General features: G+C 37.9%; 1 protein-coding gene across 3 annotated transcripts in view; it reads right to left on the reverse strand.

Annotated features, from left to right (window-relative positions):
* Window positions 1-3,080: 3,080 nt before the first annotated feature.
* Window positions 3,081-25,091, reverse strand: part of RMDN2 (regulator of microtubule dynamics 2) — a 48,663-nt gene continuing 26,652 nt past the window's right edge. For 2 of the 3 annotated variants that reach the window (XM_069010012.1, XM_069010011.1), the window contains exons 8-11: window positions 16,474-16,572; window positions 14,661-14,714; window positions 14,492-14,572; window positions 3,081-4,723 (exon numbers count right to left, since the gene is read on the reverse strand). In XM_069010012.1, the coding sequence (XP_068866113.1) occupies window positions 4,670-4,723; window positions 14,492-14,572; window positions 14,661-14,714; window positions 16,474-16,572 (288 nt within the window). In that variant the 3' untranslated portion in view covers window positions 3,081-4,669. The remainder of the gene's footprint in view (window positions 4,724-14,491; window positions 14,573-14,660; window positions 14,715-16,473; window positions 16,573-25,091) is intronic. The other variant, XM_069010010.1, reaches the window with a different exon arrangement.

Below are 25,091 nucleotides of genomic sequence, written 5' to 3' on the forward strand. Positions count from 1 at the left end.
ACAGACGGTGTTTGCGTGTGTGTAACTTGGGTATGTAGCTAAGTAGCTTAACCCCACAGTCACATCATGGGTCAGCAGCACTACCAAGCACAGAGCTTGGATTGTTCATATTCAAGTTCACACTGCATCCCACTCTGCATCTAGAGTAACTGGTTGTTTATTTAAATGAGTAAAATATTTCCTAAAAAAAAAATTATTAATGTTTCACATTCTTAGTTCCAGTGCTTCATTTCCCAGCATCACACATGCATGGGTTACACAAACATAGACAGGGCCAGAAAAGCTTACTTCTTTTTGTATTGTCAAGACAGTTTGATTTGTTTCTTATCCAAGGAACTTGGAAGCCTGTAAGAAGGAAAAGTGCCGGAAAATAAGAATATAACCTTATGTGCAGAAGAAAAAAGAGCAAATAATAATGCTGGCCCTTCGGAGTTACTCCTTGAGTTTGCACTGGATGAATGCTGCAATACAATTTTGTCACATTACCACAAGATTTTCTGATTTGGAGTAGTTGTAATGCACTACTGTGCCCACTGAAAAAAACACCACAGGACTACCTTCCAGAATGTCCAGGAAAATTCCAGAAAATGCACCAATCTTGCCGGAATTCATAATACCTCCCTACAGTTGTAGATACTTCAAGTAGAAGGTGATAAGGCTGAAGATAAGTAGATCCAAATAAGCTGCTGTGTTTGGGTTCAGCATGGCTGGATCTCTGGTAGCCATTTCTTTATTGGATTTCTTTTGCTGTTACTTTGGTTTCAGTGTTGATTTTTGCTTTTGGGGGTCTTTGTTTTTTAGTTCAGCCTTTTACTACTATAATAACAGAGTTACAGGCATGGATATAGGTGACAGGGTTTTTTTAATTGAACTGGACATAGGACTTGTCACTTTCTTTTCTAGATCATCAGCTACTCACCGCTGGTGGACAGCTTACTAATTGATTGCAAAGTCAGTGTATTCATATTACTACACAGAAATGAATATCTCACCCTGGCTCTGCAGAAGGAAAGACAGTACTCTAAACAAAGTAGTAGGAGAGGGTATGTCTCCTAACCATTTCCACAATGTGTCTGTGGCCAATTGCTACAAAAAAAATGTATTACATGCTTTGTGTGTTGCAGAGGGACAATTGCAAAGGGATTAGGATTCAGTGACAGAAGCCTTAGCTTCCCCACAAGAAATAAAAGTTACCTCAATCATCACAGATGGCAGAACTAGTAGATTTAACTGTAATGAAGCACATAAATTGTGGTACCAGGTCAAGATCCCCTGGGCTCACTTTTTTTTCAAGTAAGTAAAGAGACAAGTTACCACAGAGGATTTACAGTGTAGGTACTGGAAGAGAGACCAAACAAGAGATACCACAGCAGCACTGAAGGAGGTACCATGGCTTCAGGAAGTCTGCAGCCCCATCTACTCCATATGGCTTCAAAGCCCGCAGGGGGTTAATACAGAATCACAGAATCTAGCTCCTCCACAGAGACAAAACTACGGAAGTCACTGTCTGCTTGTGGATATTTTAAACAAAAAAGAAAACATATGGCCCTCTGGAGCTATGCTTGCTTTTTCTCCAGCTGGTATGACACAGAGAACAGATAGCCTGGGCCTACAACTAAATGCAAAAGCTTTATTCCCAGGAGCAATTAAGTAACAATTTAACGAATGTGCTTCAATTTTAAAAGTTCTCAGATTAGCAGAGCAGAAACAAAAAATTTGAGAATGCTCATGTATACTAACTAGGAAAAACTTCTAAAACCAGAAAATACCTCGGCCATTTCTTACCCGTGTAATATTTCTGCAAACTACAAAAGCCAATTTAGAATGAACAATTGAACCCAACCTTTTTTCTCCCAGCTGTTAATTTGTAATTCTACATATACACTAGTAATGAGCAAAAATTGAAACAGAATAATGGGCTTAATTCAGAAGGCTGAAAAGAAAGATCAGTAATTATATTTATAAAATCAGACATTTCATTAAAAATGTAATCATGTGAATTAAAACCACGGTTATCATAAATAGTCAAGGGCAGTCATGATGCACATCTTTAAATTCAAGTCTTGAAACATGCTGATAAATATTTCAGAGTACAAACTCATTTGGTAGTCTGGGCCTAAACGCTGGGCCAGTGTGTGCAGACACAGCCCACCAACTTCTCAACCCCTGCAGGAGTGCCTATGGCTCATAGGGAGCTGGAATTGTGCATTTCCCAGGGACAGCAATGCCAGGACGGATCTTAAGAAGTCATCTCGTCCAACCTCTACCAGAGGATGAACTGTGCCTTAAACACTGCCAATGTATGAAATCTTATTTAACTTTTATATTAAAACTTAAGTAAGTGATTTTATAATGTTCTCAGGAAATGTATTGCAGGGCTTTGCAAAGTTACCGTCAGGATTACTTTCTCTTAATGCCTAATCTGAAGGTAGGCAATTACCTCTTGTCCTATGAATAGGGAATTTGGAGAACAAAGTTGGGGTTGTTTTTTTACTGTCTTCTCTGCAAAAGCTTTTTAAAATGTGAATACTCCTTTAGTCCTTGCTCCTGCAGACTAAACACACCAAATTCTTCCACACAAAATAATGTTGTCTAGCACTCTCATCTTTCTTGTCTCTCTCTCCGCTGGACTCCTTCCAATTAGCCCCCAACCTCCTTCAAGTGTGGTGCCTGAAACTAGATACAGTATACCAGCACAGACCTCATTAGAACTTAATAGGCCTAATTAGAGTAAAAGGTTATTTCATGTGAATTTAATGGGGAATGCTTATTTATTCAGTCTAGTATGAAATTTGCTTTTTCACAAAAACGTGACATTATTGACCCATGATTAACTTGCCACTCACTGGAATCTGCATATCCTTTTCCACAGAATTACAACTAGCCTGGTCTCTTCCAATCTCTTTCTGTTAATTACTTCAATTCAAGACTTTATATTTGCCCTTAATGAAGCGAATCCTAATCTCAGCAATTAATGTCAGTAACTTCTTGTTCTAATCTATTCCTCCAATACACTTTAAGCTTTCATCATCAATAATTACTTGTAAATGAAGTATCTATTGCATAATCCAATTTATTTTATAAAGGATATCAATTAGCATAAAATTGATTTCAGTAAAAGCCTCTTTATTACATCCTGCTAGGTGACAGTGAATTGTTAACAACAACCCTAAGCACAAATCACTCTTGTAGATTCTTTTAAACTGTGCTTCCTGCACTGTCTATGAAAATGTCCAAAGCAGACTTTAGCAACAGCCCCTTACCAAAGTCACGACGTATCACCTTTCCAGCTTCCCTGTTCACAAGTCAATTATTCTGTGTGAATCACAACACTCTGTCATAGAATGAACTGTTTGATAGCATTTATCTTTCACAGTATTTCTCCTTTTCTCTGAAATCATGTATTTAAAAAAAAGGACTCTTGAATTGAGAAAGACATATATAAACTATTTTTCCACAGAATGAACATTAGAAAAAAGTAAAATGCATATTTCAGTTTGTGAAGATCTCCCTGTCTTTGCCATGAAGTGATCCACATCATCTTACACATTAAATAGATCAAGGGAACATATAGTTGTCCTTACTCAATTTTATGTCCTTTAACAGAAATGCCTACTTCTTCCAGATATACTCCCTGCATCTTGATTAAGATCCTGAATAAAAAGCCAATGACAACTAGCCTTTATTCTTCTAAAAAGTTCGGTGCATTCTGGATCATGCCAGTGGTGAATGGAAATTCTATCCCTATCTGCTACATTTTATTGAAAATGCTGCTGTCCTACACACTCAGACAGAAGTAGGTCTTTAGTAGTCTATTTTTATGTACAGTTTATGTTACATAGATGATCTAAAAGGGTAGTGACGGACACATGCTGAACAAGGTTCTTCAAAGACATTGATGACACCACATTAGGCAACTCTTCAAAGAGAGAGCCAGACTTCACAAACTTGATGGAGGTTGTGATACAAAATCCATTAAACATCACAGCTGTAATAGATTAATCTAAACAATTTCATTTAATTGGTCTGATCTTTAATATTGTACTTGATGTTACAAATAAATTATAACTTTGATATTTAATTTATAAAATTTTCATATTTCTTTGTAAAACCAACAGTAAGTTTAAAGTAAAAAGAGCTTTGTTGTGGCAGCGGCTTTATTTAACTTGAACAAGATTGTAATTTTTTAAGAGCAGAGAAATGTGTAAACATAAATATTCATGATTTTCTTCTGTACACATCTGTGTAAATTAGTTGATATAAATATAATTTACTATAGAAACATTTTTTGTTTGTTTATGCTACACACAGTTCTATGCTGGCATCACATCCTAGTTGATTGATCTTTCAAAGTGAGATTTATTCCTTTTGCATTCTTACCCCCAGTATGTCCATTGCCAGCAGTGGACTTCATGTTCAGAGAATCAGACTCACAGTGTCAGAAATCTAAAATTAAACTTCAGTACAAGATTATAAATAATCAAAAATGAATGTATTATTTTAGTATCATAATCGCCGGACACTTAAAGGCCATGATCCAAGACAACCAAAATCAATGACTGTTTTGCCATTGACTTAGCTGAAATTCACCCGCAGTTTCCAGTCACTGTAGATTCTCATTTTAGTTTTGCAATTTTATTACAGCATGAAGAGTTAAAAGTATGTAGTATCAGAGCTTCAGTGTGAGAAGTAAAGCCTCTAAGTCTTTCTGGGCCTCTTTATCCTGAAAGAAACAGACAACCATGCATCAACTTAGAGAGGATAAATCCCTTCATTTGCCTAATATGTGCCTATCCACATTTCTTTACTAACAACAGACATAACACACAACTGCAACAGCCACAAAATGTAAAGACTGCCTAGTAAGTTAATTTATCAGTGAACACAAAAATAAAGTTTGAAGTGAAAACAAGAGCCAGATGGCAGCCCTCCCTTTACAGCTCTGTTAAAGCACTTAAAATGTTAGCCCACAAATAGTCTTCTCAGCAGACCAGTAAGCCCTTCAGCCTGGGATATAACTTTTATTGGTGTGCTTTGCATAAAGTATTGCCTTGCCTTATACCTGATGTAATCTTGCATCCCGACCACGTGCAGTTTTTCTATGCACATTTCTATCACATTCTGTGATGTTTGCTAATGATTTATTATGCAACTAAGAAGAAAACATTGGGAAATGTAATTCATGACATAGGTTAGATTGTGGTTTCAGTGCATACAGCCACACCTACCTGTAATAGCCACCATGGGCTGACTGCACCCTCAGTATCTTCCAGACTGGGCTCTGCCTGTGCTACTGGGCTCACAGCAGAGTGAGGCCAGTGTGGGAGCAAGAGGCAAGTGACCTGCTGTGCTCAGAGCCAACACTACACTGTACTCCTAGGGCAGCAGGAAAAGGCTCCTTTTAGGCCAATGTGTTAAGTGAACAGTTTGCATGGGGATTTAAGCCTATCCCAGGCCTAAGACTGTCTCACAGGTAAGCAGTGACATATGTTTTGGCTATTCCATGTATAACCTGCTTGGAAAGGGGCACATGAATATAAGCATGTAACCACGGAACAAAAACTCCATTATTCTACTTATTTTTAAAAGTCTCCTGGATATAATCTGCTTCCTTTAGCTGCTGCTGCAAAACTTCTAGCTTGCAAAATGCACCTTGGTTTAAAACCACATTTCTAAAATGTCAGCACCTCATACCTGCAGGCTTGTAAAGGTCCAAACACCCAACACATGCACCCATGGATACTGAACAGTGCAACTGAAAAGTACCTGCACATCACAGATTTTGCTAAGTATTTCTAATGACAGGGACCAGTAATAACAATGCCACAGGATATTCTGAAAGAAAATACTGTAGGCAGTCAGTGAAGTAATCACTAAATTTCAGGATCACTTCATTACCCAATCAACCAGAGCTGGAACAAAATACAGAACATTTTAGAATATATTTTATGGGTGAAAAAATTCCTGCTTCTCTTTATTTTGGTTAGTTGTCTATAATGTCATGGAGGAACAGAGAAGAATATTGAGATGATAGAAACCATATGCCAGACATGTCAAACTACATTATATTATTGGTCTGGATTAAGGCATTAATACATTAGCTGGACACTTCTCTTGGAGTTACTGCCTTACTCCCACTGGCAACAATACACTAAACTATCTGCCTAATCATTTATCAGAGGCCTTAAAAGGCACACACTGCAAAGCCAGTAAGCTCTTGCCAAAATACTCTAACAGAAGGAAATGTCATACAGCACTGAGCACCCCTTAAATTCCACGTCACTACAGGCTGTCTGGAGAACCATGCTGTTGATTTCAACAAAAACTGAAAAACTCAAAATTTTCCCTTAATTCAGGGAAAATACACTCTTTTCTGTACTGACTGTGGTCAACTCATGAAAATTATTCTACACTCCATTAAATAAAAAAAAGTGAAAAGCCAGATATTGTCCCATGCTAATAAGAAATGCAGAAGTTTCATTGTATGTGGTTGTACTCTTATGACACTTTTCTAAGATGAAAATTATAAAGATGCAGGTTTTATCATATCTGAAGAGTGTTCAGCATTTCATGGGTTGATAGGATTCTCTACTCATTTTGCAGGATACAGCATTTTAAAAATATATCTCCAAATTGTTTTGGATAATTGTCTCTCTCTTTAGAAGTAAAGGATTATATTGGGCAATGATCTTTACAAGTTGCAAAGGTCCAGATAATATTGGGCAATCTTCCCTGAATCTTCCTCTGGGCTTAGGAAAAAGAACGGAACAAACCCATGATTGTTCTAAGAACTGTCTGGAGAAGAAACTGCAAACGTGCAAAGCATTCTACCTCTGGTTTGCCAGCTCTAAACAGGACTACAGCAGTAAAAGCAGGAATTATTGTTGCAAACTACTTAACGGGCTGCATTAATTGAGCCAGCAGCTTCCAGTCAATAAGAACAGATATGGCAAAAGCATTGAAAAAAATCAGTAATGGCATTAAAAACAAAGCTGAGAGTGATCAGTGAAGGGAACTATTATGTCTCTACCTTTGGATAGAGTCCTTCCAGACCAAGAGGTGTGTCATGCTAAAAGGAGAGAGAAGCCACAACTCTGTTCAGTGTACCAGTTTCCAGTTTTAAGGGTGAAAACTCATTAATGCCCAAAGCTTGACTGCTAATGGAAAGACGAAGCCATAAATCCTGTCTTGGGCCAACTCTCCTCCTTGTTGATTTCCGGGTCTGTGGCTTTCTGAAAATGAACAATAAGGTCGGCTGCTTTTTTTTTCAGACAGCAGACTCTCCCTTTAGAGTGTGGCAAGCAGAAGGAGAGGTGCAAGTCATAGGAGGAATGCAATATACTTGCGTCAGTCCCATTTGTTCACCCTGAGGCTTAGTTCAGCACTGACTGAATACATAGCCAGTCTCAATCCTGTCTTTCTACTGTCAAGGCTTACATTTATTAAACACTCCTTATATCATTTTCAGAGTTGAATATGAGTTCAAAATGTTCTGCAAACTGCTACACAAAAGGTATTCAAATTACAGGGCCAGGGACTGTATTTTGCCTTATTCCTATTTTGTTGCTTTACTTTTGTGTTTCATCATTCACAGGGAAAAAAAGACCTGGGAGGCCAGGGACTGAACAAGGGGAGAGAGGGAATTGAAAACAAGAGCAAGAAGGAAGAGAGAGCTGGTGGGAAAAAGGGAATGTTGGCTTAACTGGAAGTAGTCCACATTTTGACAGTTCATTTCTGCTTAAAAAAATTTACTGATACATACACACAGAGAGTTACACATATAAATGTGCATGTAAAAATTAAATGGCAATTAAAGCCAAGACAGAAAGATAATGATTTTACCTTCCATCTTTGCTAATTATTTCCTTATGCACTAACACACTCAACCCAGGCACTGCACATGTGTGCACTTGTTGACAAAGTCCCAACTATCAACAGAGAACGATACACCCCCATGACCACAACCAAAATAGTTACACCAGCCAACGAAAACATAATTGTGTGCAACCACTGCCAAATCTCAAGCTGACATGCATCCTGTAGGGTTTCACTGAAGTCAGCAGAGCAGCATGGTATATTAAATGAGCTGGACTGCAAGGGTGGTCCAAAGCTGTACTCTGATATGCAGTAACAGCAATGAGGTGCCGAGAGACACTCCTGCTTTTGGGTACAGCTGTATCATTCCCTCACAGCTCCAAGAGAAATCCTGGACTATAACAGAAGAGACTCCCAAACCTGCACAAGGATTTTTAGAGAGCAATAGCTCGTGGACAGTAAAAATCATACAAAGCTAAATGCTGTCATATCCCTACTTGATTTTTGACAGATTCTCACAGATGGTGTGACTGTAGTGTGCACTAACAATTGTATAATACCATCAGTATTCTCCTTTGATACTGCAGTACGGCAATGCAATCATCCACGTGCCACCTTCTATATGACTGCTGTCTGTCACAAGATAGGGCATTCTATGTTCTTTTAGACTATCACTACCTTCCTCTGGGGATTAACTATAACGTCTCAAGGTTTTCAGGATAAAGGCAAGCACAGCTTTAAAATATGCAGCTGACAACAATTACACATTTTCAGATATTTCTTCAAGTAGAGGGAAAAATACCCTCTCATGCCCAGAAGAATATGAATAAACAGTTCAACTCATTCAAAGACTACTGTTGAAAAATTACAAAACAGTAGAATACAATTTAGAATAGTGAATAGTCATGTAAAATTTTAATCCACTGGTTCTTTTCTAACTTGAAAGAGTAAATTTCACCTATGATCTGGTTTTCTTTTACTATTGTATACTATGTGGAGCTTTTGGTGTTCAACACATTCTTCCTCTTTCTGTCCGGCTGCTGCCTCTCCCATGATGGGACCTAAAGCTTTTCTTTCTGTGCAGTCATTGCTGAAACATTGCTGCAACACGATTGCACCCAGTTACAGCCTTCTCACAAAGGTGCCCATCAAGGCTTTCCTTCACCCTGTATATTGCCTCCAAGACAATATATTTCAAAATCCCAGAAGTCTGACTACTCTACGAAAATTCAAAATAGGTTTTTGCAAATCCATTTTTGTAATCCTGCAGTGTACCACCGCCTCTGTGAATACTGCTCCCACTCTGCCCCTGCATCATCAGAATGCCAGCAGAGGAGACACACTCCACACTTTGGGGAACTGTCTGCTGACCAGTCTTGCTGGACTAAGAACTATGCTGAAACTGTGTTACCTTTGATAGGATGTTGAAACGAATACTGTGTGATAGTCAGTTTAATCATAAATATAATAAGCTTGGTACTTATCAGGATAGACTTCATCCTTACGTATGAAACCGTGACTTTTTAGAATCATTTTCAGAGGGAAAGAAGAAATAAGTACACAATACAAACAAACCTTTTTTCAAGAACTTCAAAAACATGCAGATAGAAAATTGGTCTGATCACTAAGATAAAAATAGACTATTCTCTGAAGTGCAAAATAATGTAAAATATGGGCAGTCTCAAATTATTTTAGCAGCTCTTTAACAAATGTATTGTTTTCCCCTTGAATTTTAGTTTGAAATCTGATCTCTTTATAATGTTTTTTAAAAAGTGTATTCTCTGAGCTTGAAGCGGTCAAATCCATTGTATACAAACCCACTAATTAAGGAGTAGCTTTTTAAAGCATACTCAAAAAACATTTGAGCTTTGAGTTTGTGGTAGCTATTAGGAAGCTCTTGTTCAACTCCACAAACAGTACTAGCAGGAAAACAATAGCCTAGAATTCAAAATGAACACAAATCTGAACACTTCCATTATTTTTCAATTGAAATACCATCAAATTTTGCTGGCCTTTTGGAGGACAAATGTGCAAAAAATCTAAAGCAACAAATACTTTCTGAAAAGAATGACATTTTTTATTGAGCTGAAGATGTTGTGAAAATAAAATATTCTGGTCGATGAGAAAACAAAAACACTTCTATAAGGTTAGCCCAAATTATTCACACTTTCAATTGGTAGTTTTTTTCAAAAACAGGTCATAATTTGTAACCTTCACTTTAAAAGCAAGAGTAAATTACTTTTTTCTCCTCAAAATCCTACTTAGAAGGGCAGATTACCATAGCAGCTCCAAATGAGATCTGTTGGAAATATCACAACAAGGTCTGCTCATATGACCAATCTATGCTGGCTGGAGTAGGTATTTCTTGGAAAATCTTGAAAAATCCAGATATACAAATGGTCTGTTGTAATAGAACAGCTGATGGGTGCTGAAGTATATAGCTGACCTCTCTCCCATCCCTCTGCAACTCCCACTTTTTTCCTTACAGACGATACTAAAATGAAATTAATAGCCAGGCAGATCAATTATGGTGATGTAAAAAAAGTGTAAGGAAATTGTATGAGCATGATTTCTCCTCAGCAGCTGCATTCTTGTGTAAACCTTCAGCCATTGTTGCTGCCTATTACTGTCACCTCCTCCACATGAGTTTCAGATGTCACTGAGGCTGAAGCAGAGTCTTTAACAAGTCTCTGCTTCCTGCCATTCTACACCTGTAAGAAGTGAATGCCATAATCATCAATTTCTGTAATATCTAAATTTCTCTCACTTTTTAATTTCAACTCTGAACTGCCATAATTTCTAATTACTGGGAAGAAGTGCACAAAATCACCAATAATTTTGTAAAATACATTCTCAGCTTTAGGGAAGTTTTTATCTGCATTTTAAGTACAACTTTTAGCAACTCAGTGCAAATATATTTCTTTTGCATTTTTCCCGCTTTGCTGTCTTCATCTCTTCCAAGACTACACTTTTTGTAACACAACTGCTGCTTTTCAGATTCATTATAAAAAATGTAATAGACTAGAACCTTGAAATTTTAATCTCTTTCTCTGCTAGGCTGTTACTTTCTTTGTGGTGAGCCTACTGGTCCAACAAGCACAGAGTTCACTCTCTTGCTCATGCTCATCTCCAGATACAAGAAAAAATAATTTCTTGACTAGTATACTTTATAATCCTACATTGAGACTTGAAATTCTACAAGTTCCAGCCTTGAAATTTCCAACAATCTTTATTATAAACAAGAAATTAGTATCTTATTCCCCTTACAAGCAAAGGACCACGTGTTTAACCAAACACACACACATTCGTTTTGTCTTTCTATACGCAAGACAGACACTTGTGCTTTCAAAATTAAATTACATTTTTGTCTTCAAATTTAAAAAAGTAATTTTGTTCTACCACAATAGTCCACCACATCTGGTTTCAACAACCCTTCATGTAGTCACACTCAGCAAGGCTTTAAGCACACTACAAAGTAATGAGCCTCAGTAAGGGTAATGCAACATTCACTAGATGAACAGAGCAGCTGTTAAGCACTTTACAATAACTCACAGCAGCCCTGAACATTAGGATCTCTTTTACTGAAGGGGCAAATGTTTCCCAGGACCCTGAGGTTATCCACCTGGGTAGCAACCAGAGAAAAACTGGACAATTTAATGTCCCATGCACCTCCAGCAGTGAAGTACCACTCCACCACATGACAGTATTTATGGCCAAGGAAGGATTGCATGATTCATTGGAAGTTTTTGTTTAGAGAGGATAGAGAAAGGTCTCTTAAGCTGCACTGTAATATCAGATTTGTTTTTCCAGATGTAATTTGAACCAAATCTAACATATTTCCTTTAAAAAAAAAAAAAAACAAAAAAAGCATAGACTGATAAGTTAGAAATGTGCCAAACTATTTCAAAAAACTGTCATGTTTTTAAAAATCCTCCTGTAACTCTAAATTTACAGGACTCACTCAATAAGAACTTTTTTCTTTTTTTATAATTTCTGTGTATCCTTTTTAAGATTCACTATAGGTTTGAAACAGGCTGTCTGATTTTTTTTTCTTTAACAAGAATTAGCTATGCTTGGAAGCCCCTTTACCTCTTGAATTAAAACATATTCTGTAAGTGGTAGAACAGAAGTGGATGCACAGAAGGGGTATTTTGATCTGATATAACATTCAAGACAAAAATAATATCACTTAAATCAAAATGCTACATGAAATGAATCCTAGAAAAAGGGTCAAAAAAGTGTCCCGAGTTACAGCAGCTGAGAATTTGACCTGAGGATTAAAATGAACTATGGGATACTTCACTGATGCCAAGCACCTCTGGTTCCCAGAAGTCATTGGAAACTGTGGATGCTCAGAAGCAATAAAAAGTAAACCACTGTCTATGATTATTTTTCTGCAAGATGATTTGTATCATGAAATACTATACATTTCCTCTTTGTGGCACCTTTCCAGCAACTTTGTCTCTCAGTCTGCTCCTGATTTTATGCCTTTATACAAATACATGTTTCTCAGTAGAAGCCAACATCTAAAAACAATAAAGGAATTCCCCTGCTTGAAGAAAGAGAAAACTAATGTGAGAAACTATGATTACACTTGGGAATGATGGGTTTCACATGACTGTGACAAAATACCACACTGCTGACAACCTTGAGATCCTGTGCTGTGGCAAACTGAAAGAAATCTCAGACTGCTGCTGACCTGTGCTTTTTTTTCAGACCACGAACCTCATCTTCTACAGGGCTGCAGTCAATTCAGGCACTTTATTAGCATCTGCTTATTACTGTCTCCCCAATGCCTCTTCAGTCTTATTACAGTCTCTTCCCTCTCTTAAACTAATCTCACTAGATGTTATTCCTACATACAGCTCCAAGTGAAGTAAACCACTTCATTTCCAACACATTTTCCCAAAAATCAGCAACAGTCTTTCTGTAACACAATAACCAAAACAACATGTAATATTCAAATTCAGATGGGATTTGAGGTAACAGTCAGCAACAGCAGAGTTCATGTTGCAGATCTCCATTTCACAGTAATTTCTTTCAGCGTGCACTTGGGTTTTTTACCCTGTGCTGAGTGCTTGGTTAGTTTTTTTTTAAATTGAATTACATACTACTGCCCTGATACCATATTTTTCTGGATTCTTTTTTTCTAAACTTAACTCAAAACACACCACAAGTAAACAAGACAAAGGAGACAAATCTGTGATATCTATAGAATTAGTCAAAACTGGAGTGGTCAAATCAACTTCTCTTCTTCAGACGGACAAAAGATTTTTGGGGCCCATTTGATGCTCACTCTTCCGTTCACAGACCAGTAATTATTATTCTCATCATCACCTTGCTTTCCAGAATACATACACCTATCTCTCAGAGTGCTTCTGAATTCCTGCTCTCACCTCAGGGTTCCCTCTCCTTCTCAGGTCTGCTGATACCTCAGAAACATGATGGGATATTAAACAGATAATTTGTAGCAGTCTTGTTCTGCCTATGTTCTGTAACAGGCAAGCTGAAGGTATATTTTAATATACCTTTAATATACCTTTAATAAGTAAAGAATAAAGCAGAATTAAATCATTGTTAATGTCATATCTGTATCAATACATATTTAAAGAAACACTGAACATAAGCAATGATTACTTAATTTATGATTGGTACACACTATAACTTGGGCCAAAAATTAGGCCACCCAGGAGCAGCGGCTGGTGAGGCACGCAGTGGTCTTTCTTCCCAGCAGGAACACTTGACATAAACATGTTAGTGCTCCACACACAGCATTTATTGTCAATCAAGTTACAGAGTTATTTAATGGTCTTTTTCCTTAACTTCAAAGAATTAAGTAGGAGGGGGCCAATTCCTCTCAGGAATCACCTCTCTCTCTCCATACCACATCTGCTGTGCTGAAAGGGGGTCCCTTAGGCTGACAAAGCTCAGGTTTGAACTTGTCATGCTCTAGGATGGTAAGATGTTTCCAGTCATAGGTCAGTCATGGGACTTGCTTCTACATGAGATCACACAGTGAACCTTCTTGCCATCACTTGGTTTATATTTGAGATATTAAACAACTTACAGTCTCTCAAATATTTGCAGAAATTTTGTGTCCGCATACCAAAAATGGGCTTCAAGAAGAATCTAGTAATCTCTTACAATGAACTATATTCCAGCAGATGTGACTTGAAGAACTGTGCCTCCTTAACTACCCTGTGGTTGAAGGCAAAGGCAATCTTGAATAACTCATCTACCTCTGCTGTGGTTAACATACTGCCCTTGAGAAGAATCACAAACCAGAGGCTTTCAGAAGCAGAGATAGAGACTGTAGGACAAAAAGTCCAGAGTGCTTTCAACCGAGGAAAATGTAGGTCTGGGGAAAATTTCAGCACAGCTAGAGTGACACACTCAATTGCTTATACTGAAGATGATCTAATGAAGTGGGTTAAATTACGAAGAATACAATTCAATTTCTGATACAGACAAGTCTCTGACAGTTCCCTAAACAAAGATTTTTTTTATAGCTGTTGATACAGACAACTGTAATGAGCCAACCTAGAGTGGAGGAAAAAGGAATGTTCTGTGTTCAGAGGAAAAACTGAAACATTATGTTGTTACCGGCAGTGCAATAATGGATGCCAAAGACAAGAGAGCAGTCACAAGGGAACAAGTTATCACTCTCAATACCCACCTCATTAGTAACTGAGAGAATTGACAGTGCAGAATCACAGTACTTCAGTGCATTGTTTTTCTGGCCAAGATCTTTATAGCACTGAGAAGAAAAAACATTTTGTTTCCAATCAGACCACTGTAAGAACACCAGAGTCTACAAATCATTATTTTTAAAAGAACTTGGTTACCTTTGCCAAATACACATAATTGCATTTGGAATATCCTGGATGCATTTCTTCTGCCTAAATAATAAAAAACAGGAGAGAAAATAGACATAAAATTTGTGTGAAGAGATTTATGTGGTCTGCATAACATTTTTAGTAATGCAGTACATTTCCTCAAACATCAGATGGAATCATCCCTACTCTATGTAATGCAATTTGTTCAGTAGCACTTCAAAAAAACATCAAGAAAACAAGAAAATACAAAACTCAAACCCTAAACCAGGCACATGAGATGCTGATAGTGAACACATTAAAATGTTCTGTACTGCTTGCTCTCCTCTTTCTCTAAGTGCTCTGTAAAGATCTTGGGTCATTCTGTACAAGATCTAATGGATTAATTCACTTACATGGTAGGTTTGAAGATACCCCTGTCTCTAGATTATGAATATTTATTTCCTCATCAAAGAAATAAGAAAGCAACCAACCATTCACACTTCGTGTAAAGAGTAAAGAACTGTGTTTATCAATTTTACAAATATTTCTCTTCCACAGACTCTTATCTTCTAACTCTGGGTTCACCTCTCTTTCCAAAGTATCATCTTCTGAAAAGTTCAAGTCATTAAAAAAATTCAAGAACGTCTTTTTTTTAAAACACATCAAAGCATAAAAGCGTGCAAGATGAGTAAAACCCTTACTAATTACCTACTAATGAAGAGGCAGCTTTTAATCAAAAAACAGCTTTTTGGGGGAAAAACTACATCAGTGAGATTTATAGTAGCTGTAATCCTTGGACTAAAACAACGCTGCTTTCACCACAACTGTGTAGAATCAAACAACTGAAAAAGAAACCCAAACAGTTGTCTTTTAGACAGTAATTTGATTTTTGTTGCTGAAGAGGACTTAAAACCACAGTCACTCTGCAGCCTACCACAAAATGCCCTGAAGCTAAAGCGAATGTTTGAAATTATTTCTAGCACTTCTGGAATTTGACCTTCACGATAAAATCTCTTAAACTGGGAAGATGGTAATGTATTGTACTGTCCAAAATTCAGGAGATCATTCAATCTTTAAATAGACTAAGAACACAGAAAACAAACACTCTTGATAGTGAAGAAAATCTGCCTGTCCTATTTCTTTGAAAAACTTTCTGAAAGTAATTGTAGTGATAGTAGGTTATGCTTTTAATCCAGTCAAGTGAAAAACTTGTATGCTTGTATGCTGTTGAGCTCCAGAAGTAGAAATGGTTCATATGGAAGGCACTGAAAGATAGATTTATTTTATTCATGTGGTGTTTTGTCGTAACCGTGTTCAAGTAGAATGCCCAGAAACATGGACTTATATGACAGACCTTTCTTCTCTACTTCACTACAAAGGCAATTTCATCTCCACAAATATGAAGGGCTTCTACTGAAATGCAATGGAAAAGAAGTTTCAGATCAGAAAAAGAGAAGCATCACAACGTCAAAGTTTTCCTTGCCTATGTTAAAGCTCTTGCAGAAACAGGCAAATCAGCAACTATCACTATGGTTCATTTGTCTCAAAAGCATATGTAGCTAATCTATAACCATATCACACTCAATTCAATACCTATTAACCAGGGCAATTCATTGGAGAATTTTCTGAAACCCAATAAAGAAAAGAAAGGTGCTAACCACTCATGTCCAAACTAATTTTAAAACTGAAAAGAAAAAAATATTTTAATAGAGAGCTCAGTGGTGTTTAGAAGAGCCCCGAATTTATAGCTACTGAACGTAGTCTGTTGAACAGACATCTTGACAATACTCACATATAACAGCTGGTAAGCAGCAATACAGGAAAACCCTTGGCTAGGACTCACCTTGAGGAAATTCTGCAATGCTTCTTCTACTGTTGATGTTGGTGGAGTCCCAAAGAGAGCAGCAGCTATTTTCTTTTCAATCCAAGACAACTGAGCTACCTAGAATTAAAAAAAAATAAATTTTAAAGTCCAATTTCTTTAGAATTGCTTCTTAGTTTTGCAGTAAATACTGTCTTTCACATTGTACTGCTTACACAACATATTTTGGAATAAAACCTGTAAAGGAATGCTTTATAGTCCCAGTTTGGCCAGCTCAAAGCAGTCCTTTGGATTTTAGAGTCATATGACCAAACACCAACATCGTCAATATAAGATTATTCCCATGTTCAAAGCTTAAAGTACATTTTAGGTTTCATAGCACCTTGCCTTTTTAAAAAGCCTAAGTCTAGAAATAGTGCTTGAAACCTATTAAGGTTTTCATGAGATAGACAGCTTTGCATGATAATCTATGCACTTGACTACTTTCCTACATTATGAAAAGCTGTTGCTGCAGTAAAAATGTGAGTGTCTTTGGAGCTTGTATAACAAGTTCATTTATTACACAGAAGCTGGTGACAACCACTTTTAAGAAATAGGCTTAATTTTTAGCTCTTCCAATCTGACAAATAACACTTGCCAATGACCTCTTCTCATTACAGGAAGATGAGCTGTTATAAAAGGACTTCAGGGAACTGTCATATTGCCACACAATGCATATGACTTCTTCCCTTACATACACTGACACCTGACAGAAACTGCTTTGGTTGTTGCCATAAGGTATTTGGCTCTATCACCCAACCCTCACAACTCCAGCAAAGGATGCAGTTGCTAAGAAATGCCACATGAAAGAAGAGCATGTTTAAACGGAGGAGTGAAGCCACCTTCCTTCGGGCACTTCTACCACATCTGTAAAGAAAAGTCAGGACTTTTCTCCTTCACATCAGTATTTGAGCCACAGCACTGATGGCTCCTGTCATAGAACAGATAAGTCAAAAAATGGTAAAAACCAAGATTCTGTATTGTCTGGCCTGATCTATGCTGAAGCAACACAGAGAAGAGATACAAAGAGGCAAAGAAAGAGAGCCTCTCATCAGAGACTTGGAGGTGAAATATGAATCACATAGGGACATCTCTTTTTCAAAAGGAGCTGCAATTCAAATAACAGACTTCAGCCTTGAAGTAAAGTCTGTCCTACTGCTATAAAATTTTAAATGGTTTTGGATGGTTTTAGATTATTCTTACTTTATTCCCTTGCTTCTCAATATCTGCAGGGCTGTCGCTGCTCCCCCTACCAGCTCCACCTATATCCAGAAAGTATCCAGTTAATAATTGTAAAATACAAGAATCCACTCTCTCATAACTATCCACAGTTACCAACCAGAATGCTTCCCCTTTGAACAGAAATCAGGTTCTATCTACTTCTTGTTGCAAAATGCCCTAAAAATACCATTGCAAAGACTAGAAACACAGGTCAGCACACAACAGGAAAATGCATAGGATCATGTTTTCTCATCTGGTCCCAACGTCTCTAGCTACACAAGAGCAACATTGCGTGGAGACAGAAGGCATCCTGGTCAAGTCTTGCCAGCTGCTCAGCAGGGTCCCAACGCCTTTGTTACATTGGTTACATGTTGTCAGTAACGTCTCACACAAAAGCACTAAAAATTATAACCCAGAGAGAAACAATATTACAAAAATAAAGCTTTTGTTTTCATTCTCTCTCACGTATCTGACTCTTGAAGCTTCTTCTAAGAACATAAAGTGTTTTTTACAAAAGCTCTCCAGCAATCATGGAGTTCTCACTCATTGAAGCAACAAGGTTTTGTTGCCCCTGCAGTGCTTTCCTGCTGTGTTACAAACTGCAGCACGCTGCTTAAAACTTCTAAGTGTAGGTATGTATATAATATCCTTCCCCATTTCATTTCCCTCACTGTTGTATAGTTTCTGAGACATATTCTGCAAGAGTTATTAAAAGAATTTTTGCAAAAGTGCTGTTTTCTTCACGCCAATCTGCTGTTGCCATGTTCTCTCTTCTTTTGGAAGAGGAACGGGATTTCTACAGTTCTTGGTCCATCACATGAAGGGGGAGGAAGAGATGGGGTAAAAATAAAGGGAATGTATTACACTGTTCTCTGCAAGAGCACACAACACCCTGGAGATACACACTGCGCAGATACAATTACCACACTCATGTCTGCTGTTATGCAATAGTGAGGAAACAAAATTGCAGTTTTTCCATGAGGAGTTATAATTAACTATTGGAAACACAAGTTCTTCCTGGCAGTTACTTTGTTTTCTTATGAGATTTAATCAGAACGGATTTACTGAGGTTTCAGTCTTTATTTTGTCTGGCTTGGGTGCTGCTTTGCACTACTCAAACTTTTAAAAAGCCCAAATATACATGCAGTTGGCCATTTTTATTTCACAAATCCCACCAAGCCAAAACAATGTTTAAAAGTGAAATGCATGTAAGCACATTTCACACAAAACCACCTGCACTGAAAGGAGGTTGTAGCGAGGTGGGGGTCAGTCTCTTCTCCCAGGAGGCAAATGACGGGACCATAGGAAATGGCACCGAGGGGAGGTTTGGATTGCATCTTAGGAAAATTTCCTCTACTCAAAGGGTGGTCGGGCAGTGGAATAGGCTGCCCAGGGAAGTGATATAATCACCTCCCTGGAAGTGTTCAAAGGCGTGTGGGTGTGGCACTTGGGGACATGGGTTAGCAGTGAACAGGGCAGTGCTGGGTTAACAGCTGGACTTGATCTTAAAGAGGTCTTTTCCAACCTTAATGATTCTAATGATGCTATGGCAGCAGTGAGGGTTTTTCTTATGCGCACTCTATCCAGCATTATACTTTGTGACTATTCCAGAGACAGTCTGAGAGTTCTGTGATGTTTTCAGCAGTCAGACTTATATGCCACTAGCTTGATGAATTTGTTGCAGGAACTGTAGCCCTCCATATATGATGTGCCTAGTTTCCACAAGTTGTCCAGGTTCCTTGCGTGGTCAATACAGAGAGAGAGGTACTCCCATCAGGCAATTCCTCTTCACCTACATTATCCTGGGATGAACACTCCTATTTTTCTTTTCTTCCTTTCCTTCAACTACAAAAGGAGCACAGACCCTGGGGATAGCTAGAAACAGGTGAGGTGAATTCCGTCACAACAGCTTAACTGAGCCTTAACAACAGCCCCACCTGAGTCTGTCTGCACCCCCCTACGACTGAGGTAGGACAAATGGAAAAGAATTGTTATATGCAATACACAAAATTGTGTCCCAGAGCAACAATGATGAACAGGAAATTATATCCTTTCCCTAAATGCACTTAAACACGGTCTTTAATTTGAAATAACTCTATTTGAATAAATCTTATGCCATGTTCAATGAAATGGAAACATCATTCCTACTATACCGAGTTATTAATCAGTCTCTGTCTGTGAGCAAGCATGGAGAATGGAACCCCCGGTGTAACATGCTCTAGTGTAGTGCAGAATTGACTGCTACACTCAAGGTTACTCCAATAGTGCAAAGTGTATCTGGAGGTCCATACAAAATCAAGTATAAATGGAGTGTCAACTTCAGTAGAACCAGGCTTTCACTTAGTGCATGTTCCAAGAGGGGTAGAGTACAGCAGGTAATAAAGAAAACAGGTACTGTAGCAAGTAATAGCTACAACAACAACAACAAAATTAAGGAATGAAGATTGGTTTTGCCTTACATGATTTCCAAATGTTAAGTGAGTTTTGGTTTTTTCAGTCTCCTAAACCCTGATGTCAGTCCTGCCAGAAGCCTAAAAATTCACAGAAGCACTGCAAGGAACACTGTTTCCACAGAATATCAGGTTTTAATGTACTGGGTCACTCAAGAAACACGGCTCCCCAGCTGCCATGCATAAGGAGAGCGAGTCCCACCCACCCAAGAGCAACAAAGGCCTGAGGAACCATCAGCCGACTTCTGATCTTCCTTAGAACTGGAGGGGAGTGGGTCATCATGACAGCCTGGCCTTTGCCAAGGAGAGGAGGCCACTCTACAGTATCCCAAAGCAAATAAAGATGCTTGTCTCAACCAGCCTCTCCTGCAGATCTGTCAAAGAACAAGCTGTCATCCATTTATTCTACCCAAATCTCTGTTATATCCAGAGATGGAAGGAAGGCACTCCCAGAGTTAAACTACAGCTGAACATAAAGTTCATACTCAGCACTCTCCCATCAGGCCTCTTGTATCTCTGACAGCCAAGGCAAAAAATGTGGTTCTCCCCTAAATCCTGGGAAAATGGATTTCATAATATCCCCTTCTCTTCCTTAGCCTAGGATCAGCAAAAATCTTATATATATATATATATATATATATATATATATATATATATATATGTATATATGTATACACATACATATATATACTGAAACACTGGCTGGATTTTTGTCTCCTGTTTGTTTTTTATGAGAAGCAAACCCTGCCCACTGACAGCTCCTTTCAAATTCCAGGATGTTGGTATGAAGGAAACTAACCTGCTTGGATTGAAAAATCATCCAGGGTTGACTTTCAGCCCTAAAGGACATCCTCTTGCACTGTTTCCTTGCTAATAGCTCACTGAAGACATATCAGACAATTGTCTTCCATAAAGGCAAATCACACCATTGATCCAGCTTCAGTAAAATATTAATGGCACCTAATTAAATATCCCCAGAGAGTTTATTTTTCTTTTTCATTAAAATATACTAATGTAAAATTGTATTAAATCATTTTGCAATGATTTGACTTCTGGAAGAGATTGAGTAACTGGACACGAATTTTGAAATACTGTCTTCCAACAAAAATATTCTCTTTCTTGCCAGCTGAGGAACCAGGACAATCTGCACAGGCATTTAGGTATTTATCCAACTTGAATTGGGCTTACCAGTACAGGAAGCCCACTTAGAGAGCACACAAAGGAACTGGATCAATTTTTTCCCTGATGTAACCCAAACAGATACTGGGATACACCAGAGACAAATCCAAAACATGGCATGTAACCTGCAAAAAGAAAATCCCAAGAGATCTAATTTTTAACACCCTACTAGCATTTAGCAGGGACTCTGATCCAGTTTCACAAGTACATGCTAGCTGTTCTGTGCCTGTCCTGTAATGGCAAGTAGACATAAGTCTTAACTACATAGTTTTATAAGCTATTTGAAACATTAAAACACTTTAAAAAACACCCATAAATGTACAATTATAAAGAATTATCAGATAATTGTGCCCAAAACTGTAAGGAAATGAAACTTATTCCTATACACCATGCACCACACATCCATTCACTTCTTGTATACACAACAGATCTCACAGGCAAAATTTTGCCCATCATGACATCTATGAAATGACGGGTAAAAATCTTGCCTACCTGATTGTGATACCGGAAGTATTTTTCTAACAGAGCTGAGATGATTCTATGATCCTCCTCTTTTGTACAGCTCTACTGACTTTATAATGGTAAGAGACATAAGAAACAGCAAAAACTGATTTTTAGGCAAGGGGGTGCACAACTGTCACTGGCTCTGCATCACAGACAAACCCCAGCTGCTGTGAGGCAGTGAAAACCCAGCTCATCCTTTCCACTGGAAGGTTCTATGACACCTTGCATCAGCGGCATTTCTGGCCCAGCAAGAAAAACTGATGAGCAAGAAACGTGGCAGTGCTGTACCCCTGCTCCTTGCAAAGGACTGTGCTACACTGAGGAAGGTGGAAAATGGCAGTCAGGTCAAATTCTAGCAAAACTCCACAAATTAAATAGCTTTTACTAGTGCAGCATGCAGTCTCTGCAAATACATCTCAGTCTTCAATAAACCTGCATTTGCCTCCACTGGTTTAGGGGTGACAGGCTTGACAGTTGGACTTGATGATCTTGAAGGTGTCTTCCAACCTTGGTGATTCTATGATTCGATACTTTTTACCTCAAAGTCTTTTCAATGGACTTTTATTTGTGAAAATGAACTGTAACCTTGAGTTACACTTGAAGCATCCCCATTTACAGTATCTTATGCAATTCCTTTTTTTCAGTTTGTCATCCAAAAAACCTATGCTAGACAATAGTAATAAGATCCCCTAACATTAAATCAGGAGTGAATGGGAAATATCTGACTATACTAGGAAGACTTAAGTACATGAAATTTCACAAAACTGTTATCAAAGCCTATAAAATATCAGAAACTTGTTATCTTTTTTAACTAGACTGCTTCAGTAAATGAGTATGTGACCAAAATTAGACAAAAATACCCTTGGGACCAATACCTATGAAAGAACAAATATTGCAGCCAATCCTAACTTGATCCCAAAGTCAGCTAGGCTAAATGTAAAAACTAACCTTCTTGCCTGAATCATCCCTTTTTCCTCTTTAACTTTCTCACACTGGACAACACATCCTTCCCAACCTCAACAACAGTGAGAGTGAACATTAAAAACAGAGCATCTAAGAGGAGCCTTATCACTCCATCTACAGCTACAGGTATAGACAAGTAACAAAGGAATTTTTCAACACTCCATCATAATCTCTATGACGAAGTATTTGGAAGCAATGCCACAGTCAACAGTCTTCTTTTGGGATAACTCTCACAGCATGAAACTTCATAGTCTCCAGAATGGGAGCAAGGAATTTGGCACATCTTCCACAAGCTCCTATGACTACCTATATCACGTGCATGGCCAAAACCTGTGTTAGTGGATCAGCACAGAAACCAACTCACTCTGCTAAAACTAGTGAGGATATTACCAATCTCACTGGCTAGGGTTAAAAACTAGTATTGCCTCAAAACTAATGTTTCCAAATGACCTCATCCTGCTACTGAAAGTGTGCAAAACCAGTAAGATTTAAGAGCTGACAGCCACAGAAGTTGAAACAAGATGTTATTCAGTCCTATACTTGCATTTCTTTAGAGTATGAAAATCTGTTCTATGTGTTTCAGGTTACTATTTTGTCATGGCTGTCACAGAAGGCAAGAATTTTAAAAAAAGAAGAAAAATAGAAATCTGAAATCAACCCTTACATATTTCAGTGGCTACATCTGTTTAGGTAGATTGTTTCACTTAAATAAATGCAAGTCAGGTCATAACCTAAAGCAAATGCTAATCTGTGGTTTCAATGTTTAGTAAGGAAACCCTGCATAGATGTTGCAAGCATGGAATATGAATTTGTAACAACACAGTACAACAAACCACACGTATTACTCAGTCAGGAAGTGGTGATTATCATGAAAACAAAACAAGAGTAAAATAAAAAGTGAAATAAGAACAAAGTGAAGTAGACTGAGATTGTGTGTTTTCAAAAAGCAGCAGCTCACATAAGAAATAAGCCACGAAAAACATCTGGGAGTATTTGGTATAAATGGAAGCTGCAGTTAGCTGTTGGACACAGCACAATATAAAAGTGCTTAAGGAATCATTGGTGAGAGAGAGGCTTCTCAGAGGCAGGACAGCAAGCATACTACAGGACCATCTCCAGCAACTTATTTTTGCATAGCTAATGCTGATATTCAAGAATACACTGTGACGAAAAGCAAAATGTCAAGTTCCTTGATAAAGCTGGTGTCATTCCTTATTCAAATCAACAGAAAAAACATGGTTGCTGAAAGCTCTTTGAAAGTTAAATATATGAACTGAAAAAACTGCTGAAAGATTACTTTGCATTAAGTCTTGTTGCGGATAAAGACAAAGTCTGCAATGTGTCACAGCAACTCCTTCTTTCCAGTTTGCAGGCACTTTGTAGTGACTCGCACTGGAAGTATCTGAAAGAAAAAAGCTTGGCTGGAATTCACTGTGCATTAGCAGTTATTATTCTGAGAAGATTCACAGTGATCTTTTACAGCATAGACTATGCAAGAATGTTTTCTTCCAACAAAAGATTCCTCACAGCACTAGAGATGAACCAGTAAGGATAGCCAGCTGAGCCCTCAAAGATGTGGATTACCAACAAGACAATTCTCTTATGAAAGCACAAGTACAATTTTTCTAAAAAATTGATTACCAGCTAATCTGTAAACCAATTATTTTATATTTTCATATGCGAGTACTTACCACTATGTAAACTACTACAATCTAATAAAATCCTTATAATATATAAACAAAAATATATAACTAAAACAATCTTTTAAAGCACCTGTTGTATTGGCATGACACAAATTGCATCTCTTGCAAAACTCATTGGTGAATTACAGATTTTTATGCATGAGTATGTTTTGGACATTCCCTTGGAATTTACCAAGCCAGTATGGTAGCCTTGCTGCCACAGACATAATCCTACAGCATGTAAGTGCCTTTAAGTTATGGATGGGGAATAAAGTTACCAAAAGCTTCACCCACAAAGTTTGTGGCAGAACAAAGGAGTGAAATCAAAAGGTCATCCTTCCTCCCTCCCTTCCAAATATCAGTTACTTTTCATTCATTCATTTAGATAAAAAACCTGAACACAACAATGAGGGTCATACAAGCACAGCTTACCTACCTACACTGCAGTAATGGTCAGCTGTGAGCATCATGCATCCAGCAGTTAATTTGGGAAATGTAAATGTCTGCTTCCTTTAGCTCAAAACATCTACTTAAATAAATACCTACTTTGTCTTAGTCACACTATTTAATAATCATTTTTTAGTATACTCAATTCACATGT

The sequence above is a fragment of the Aphelocoma coerulescens genome, chromosome 3 (assembly GCF_041296385.1).
Source record: "Aphelocoma coerulescens isolate FSJ_1873_10779 chromosome 3, UR_Acoe_1.0, whole genome shotgun sequence".
NCBI lineage: Eukaryota > Metazoa > Chordata > Aves > Passeriformes > Corvidae > Aphelocoma > Aphelocoma coerulescens.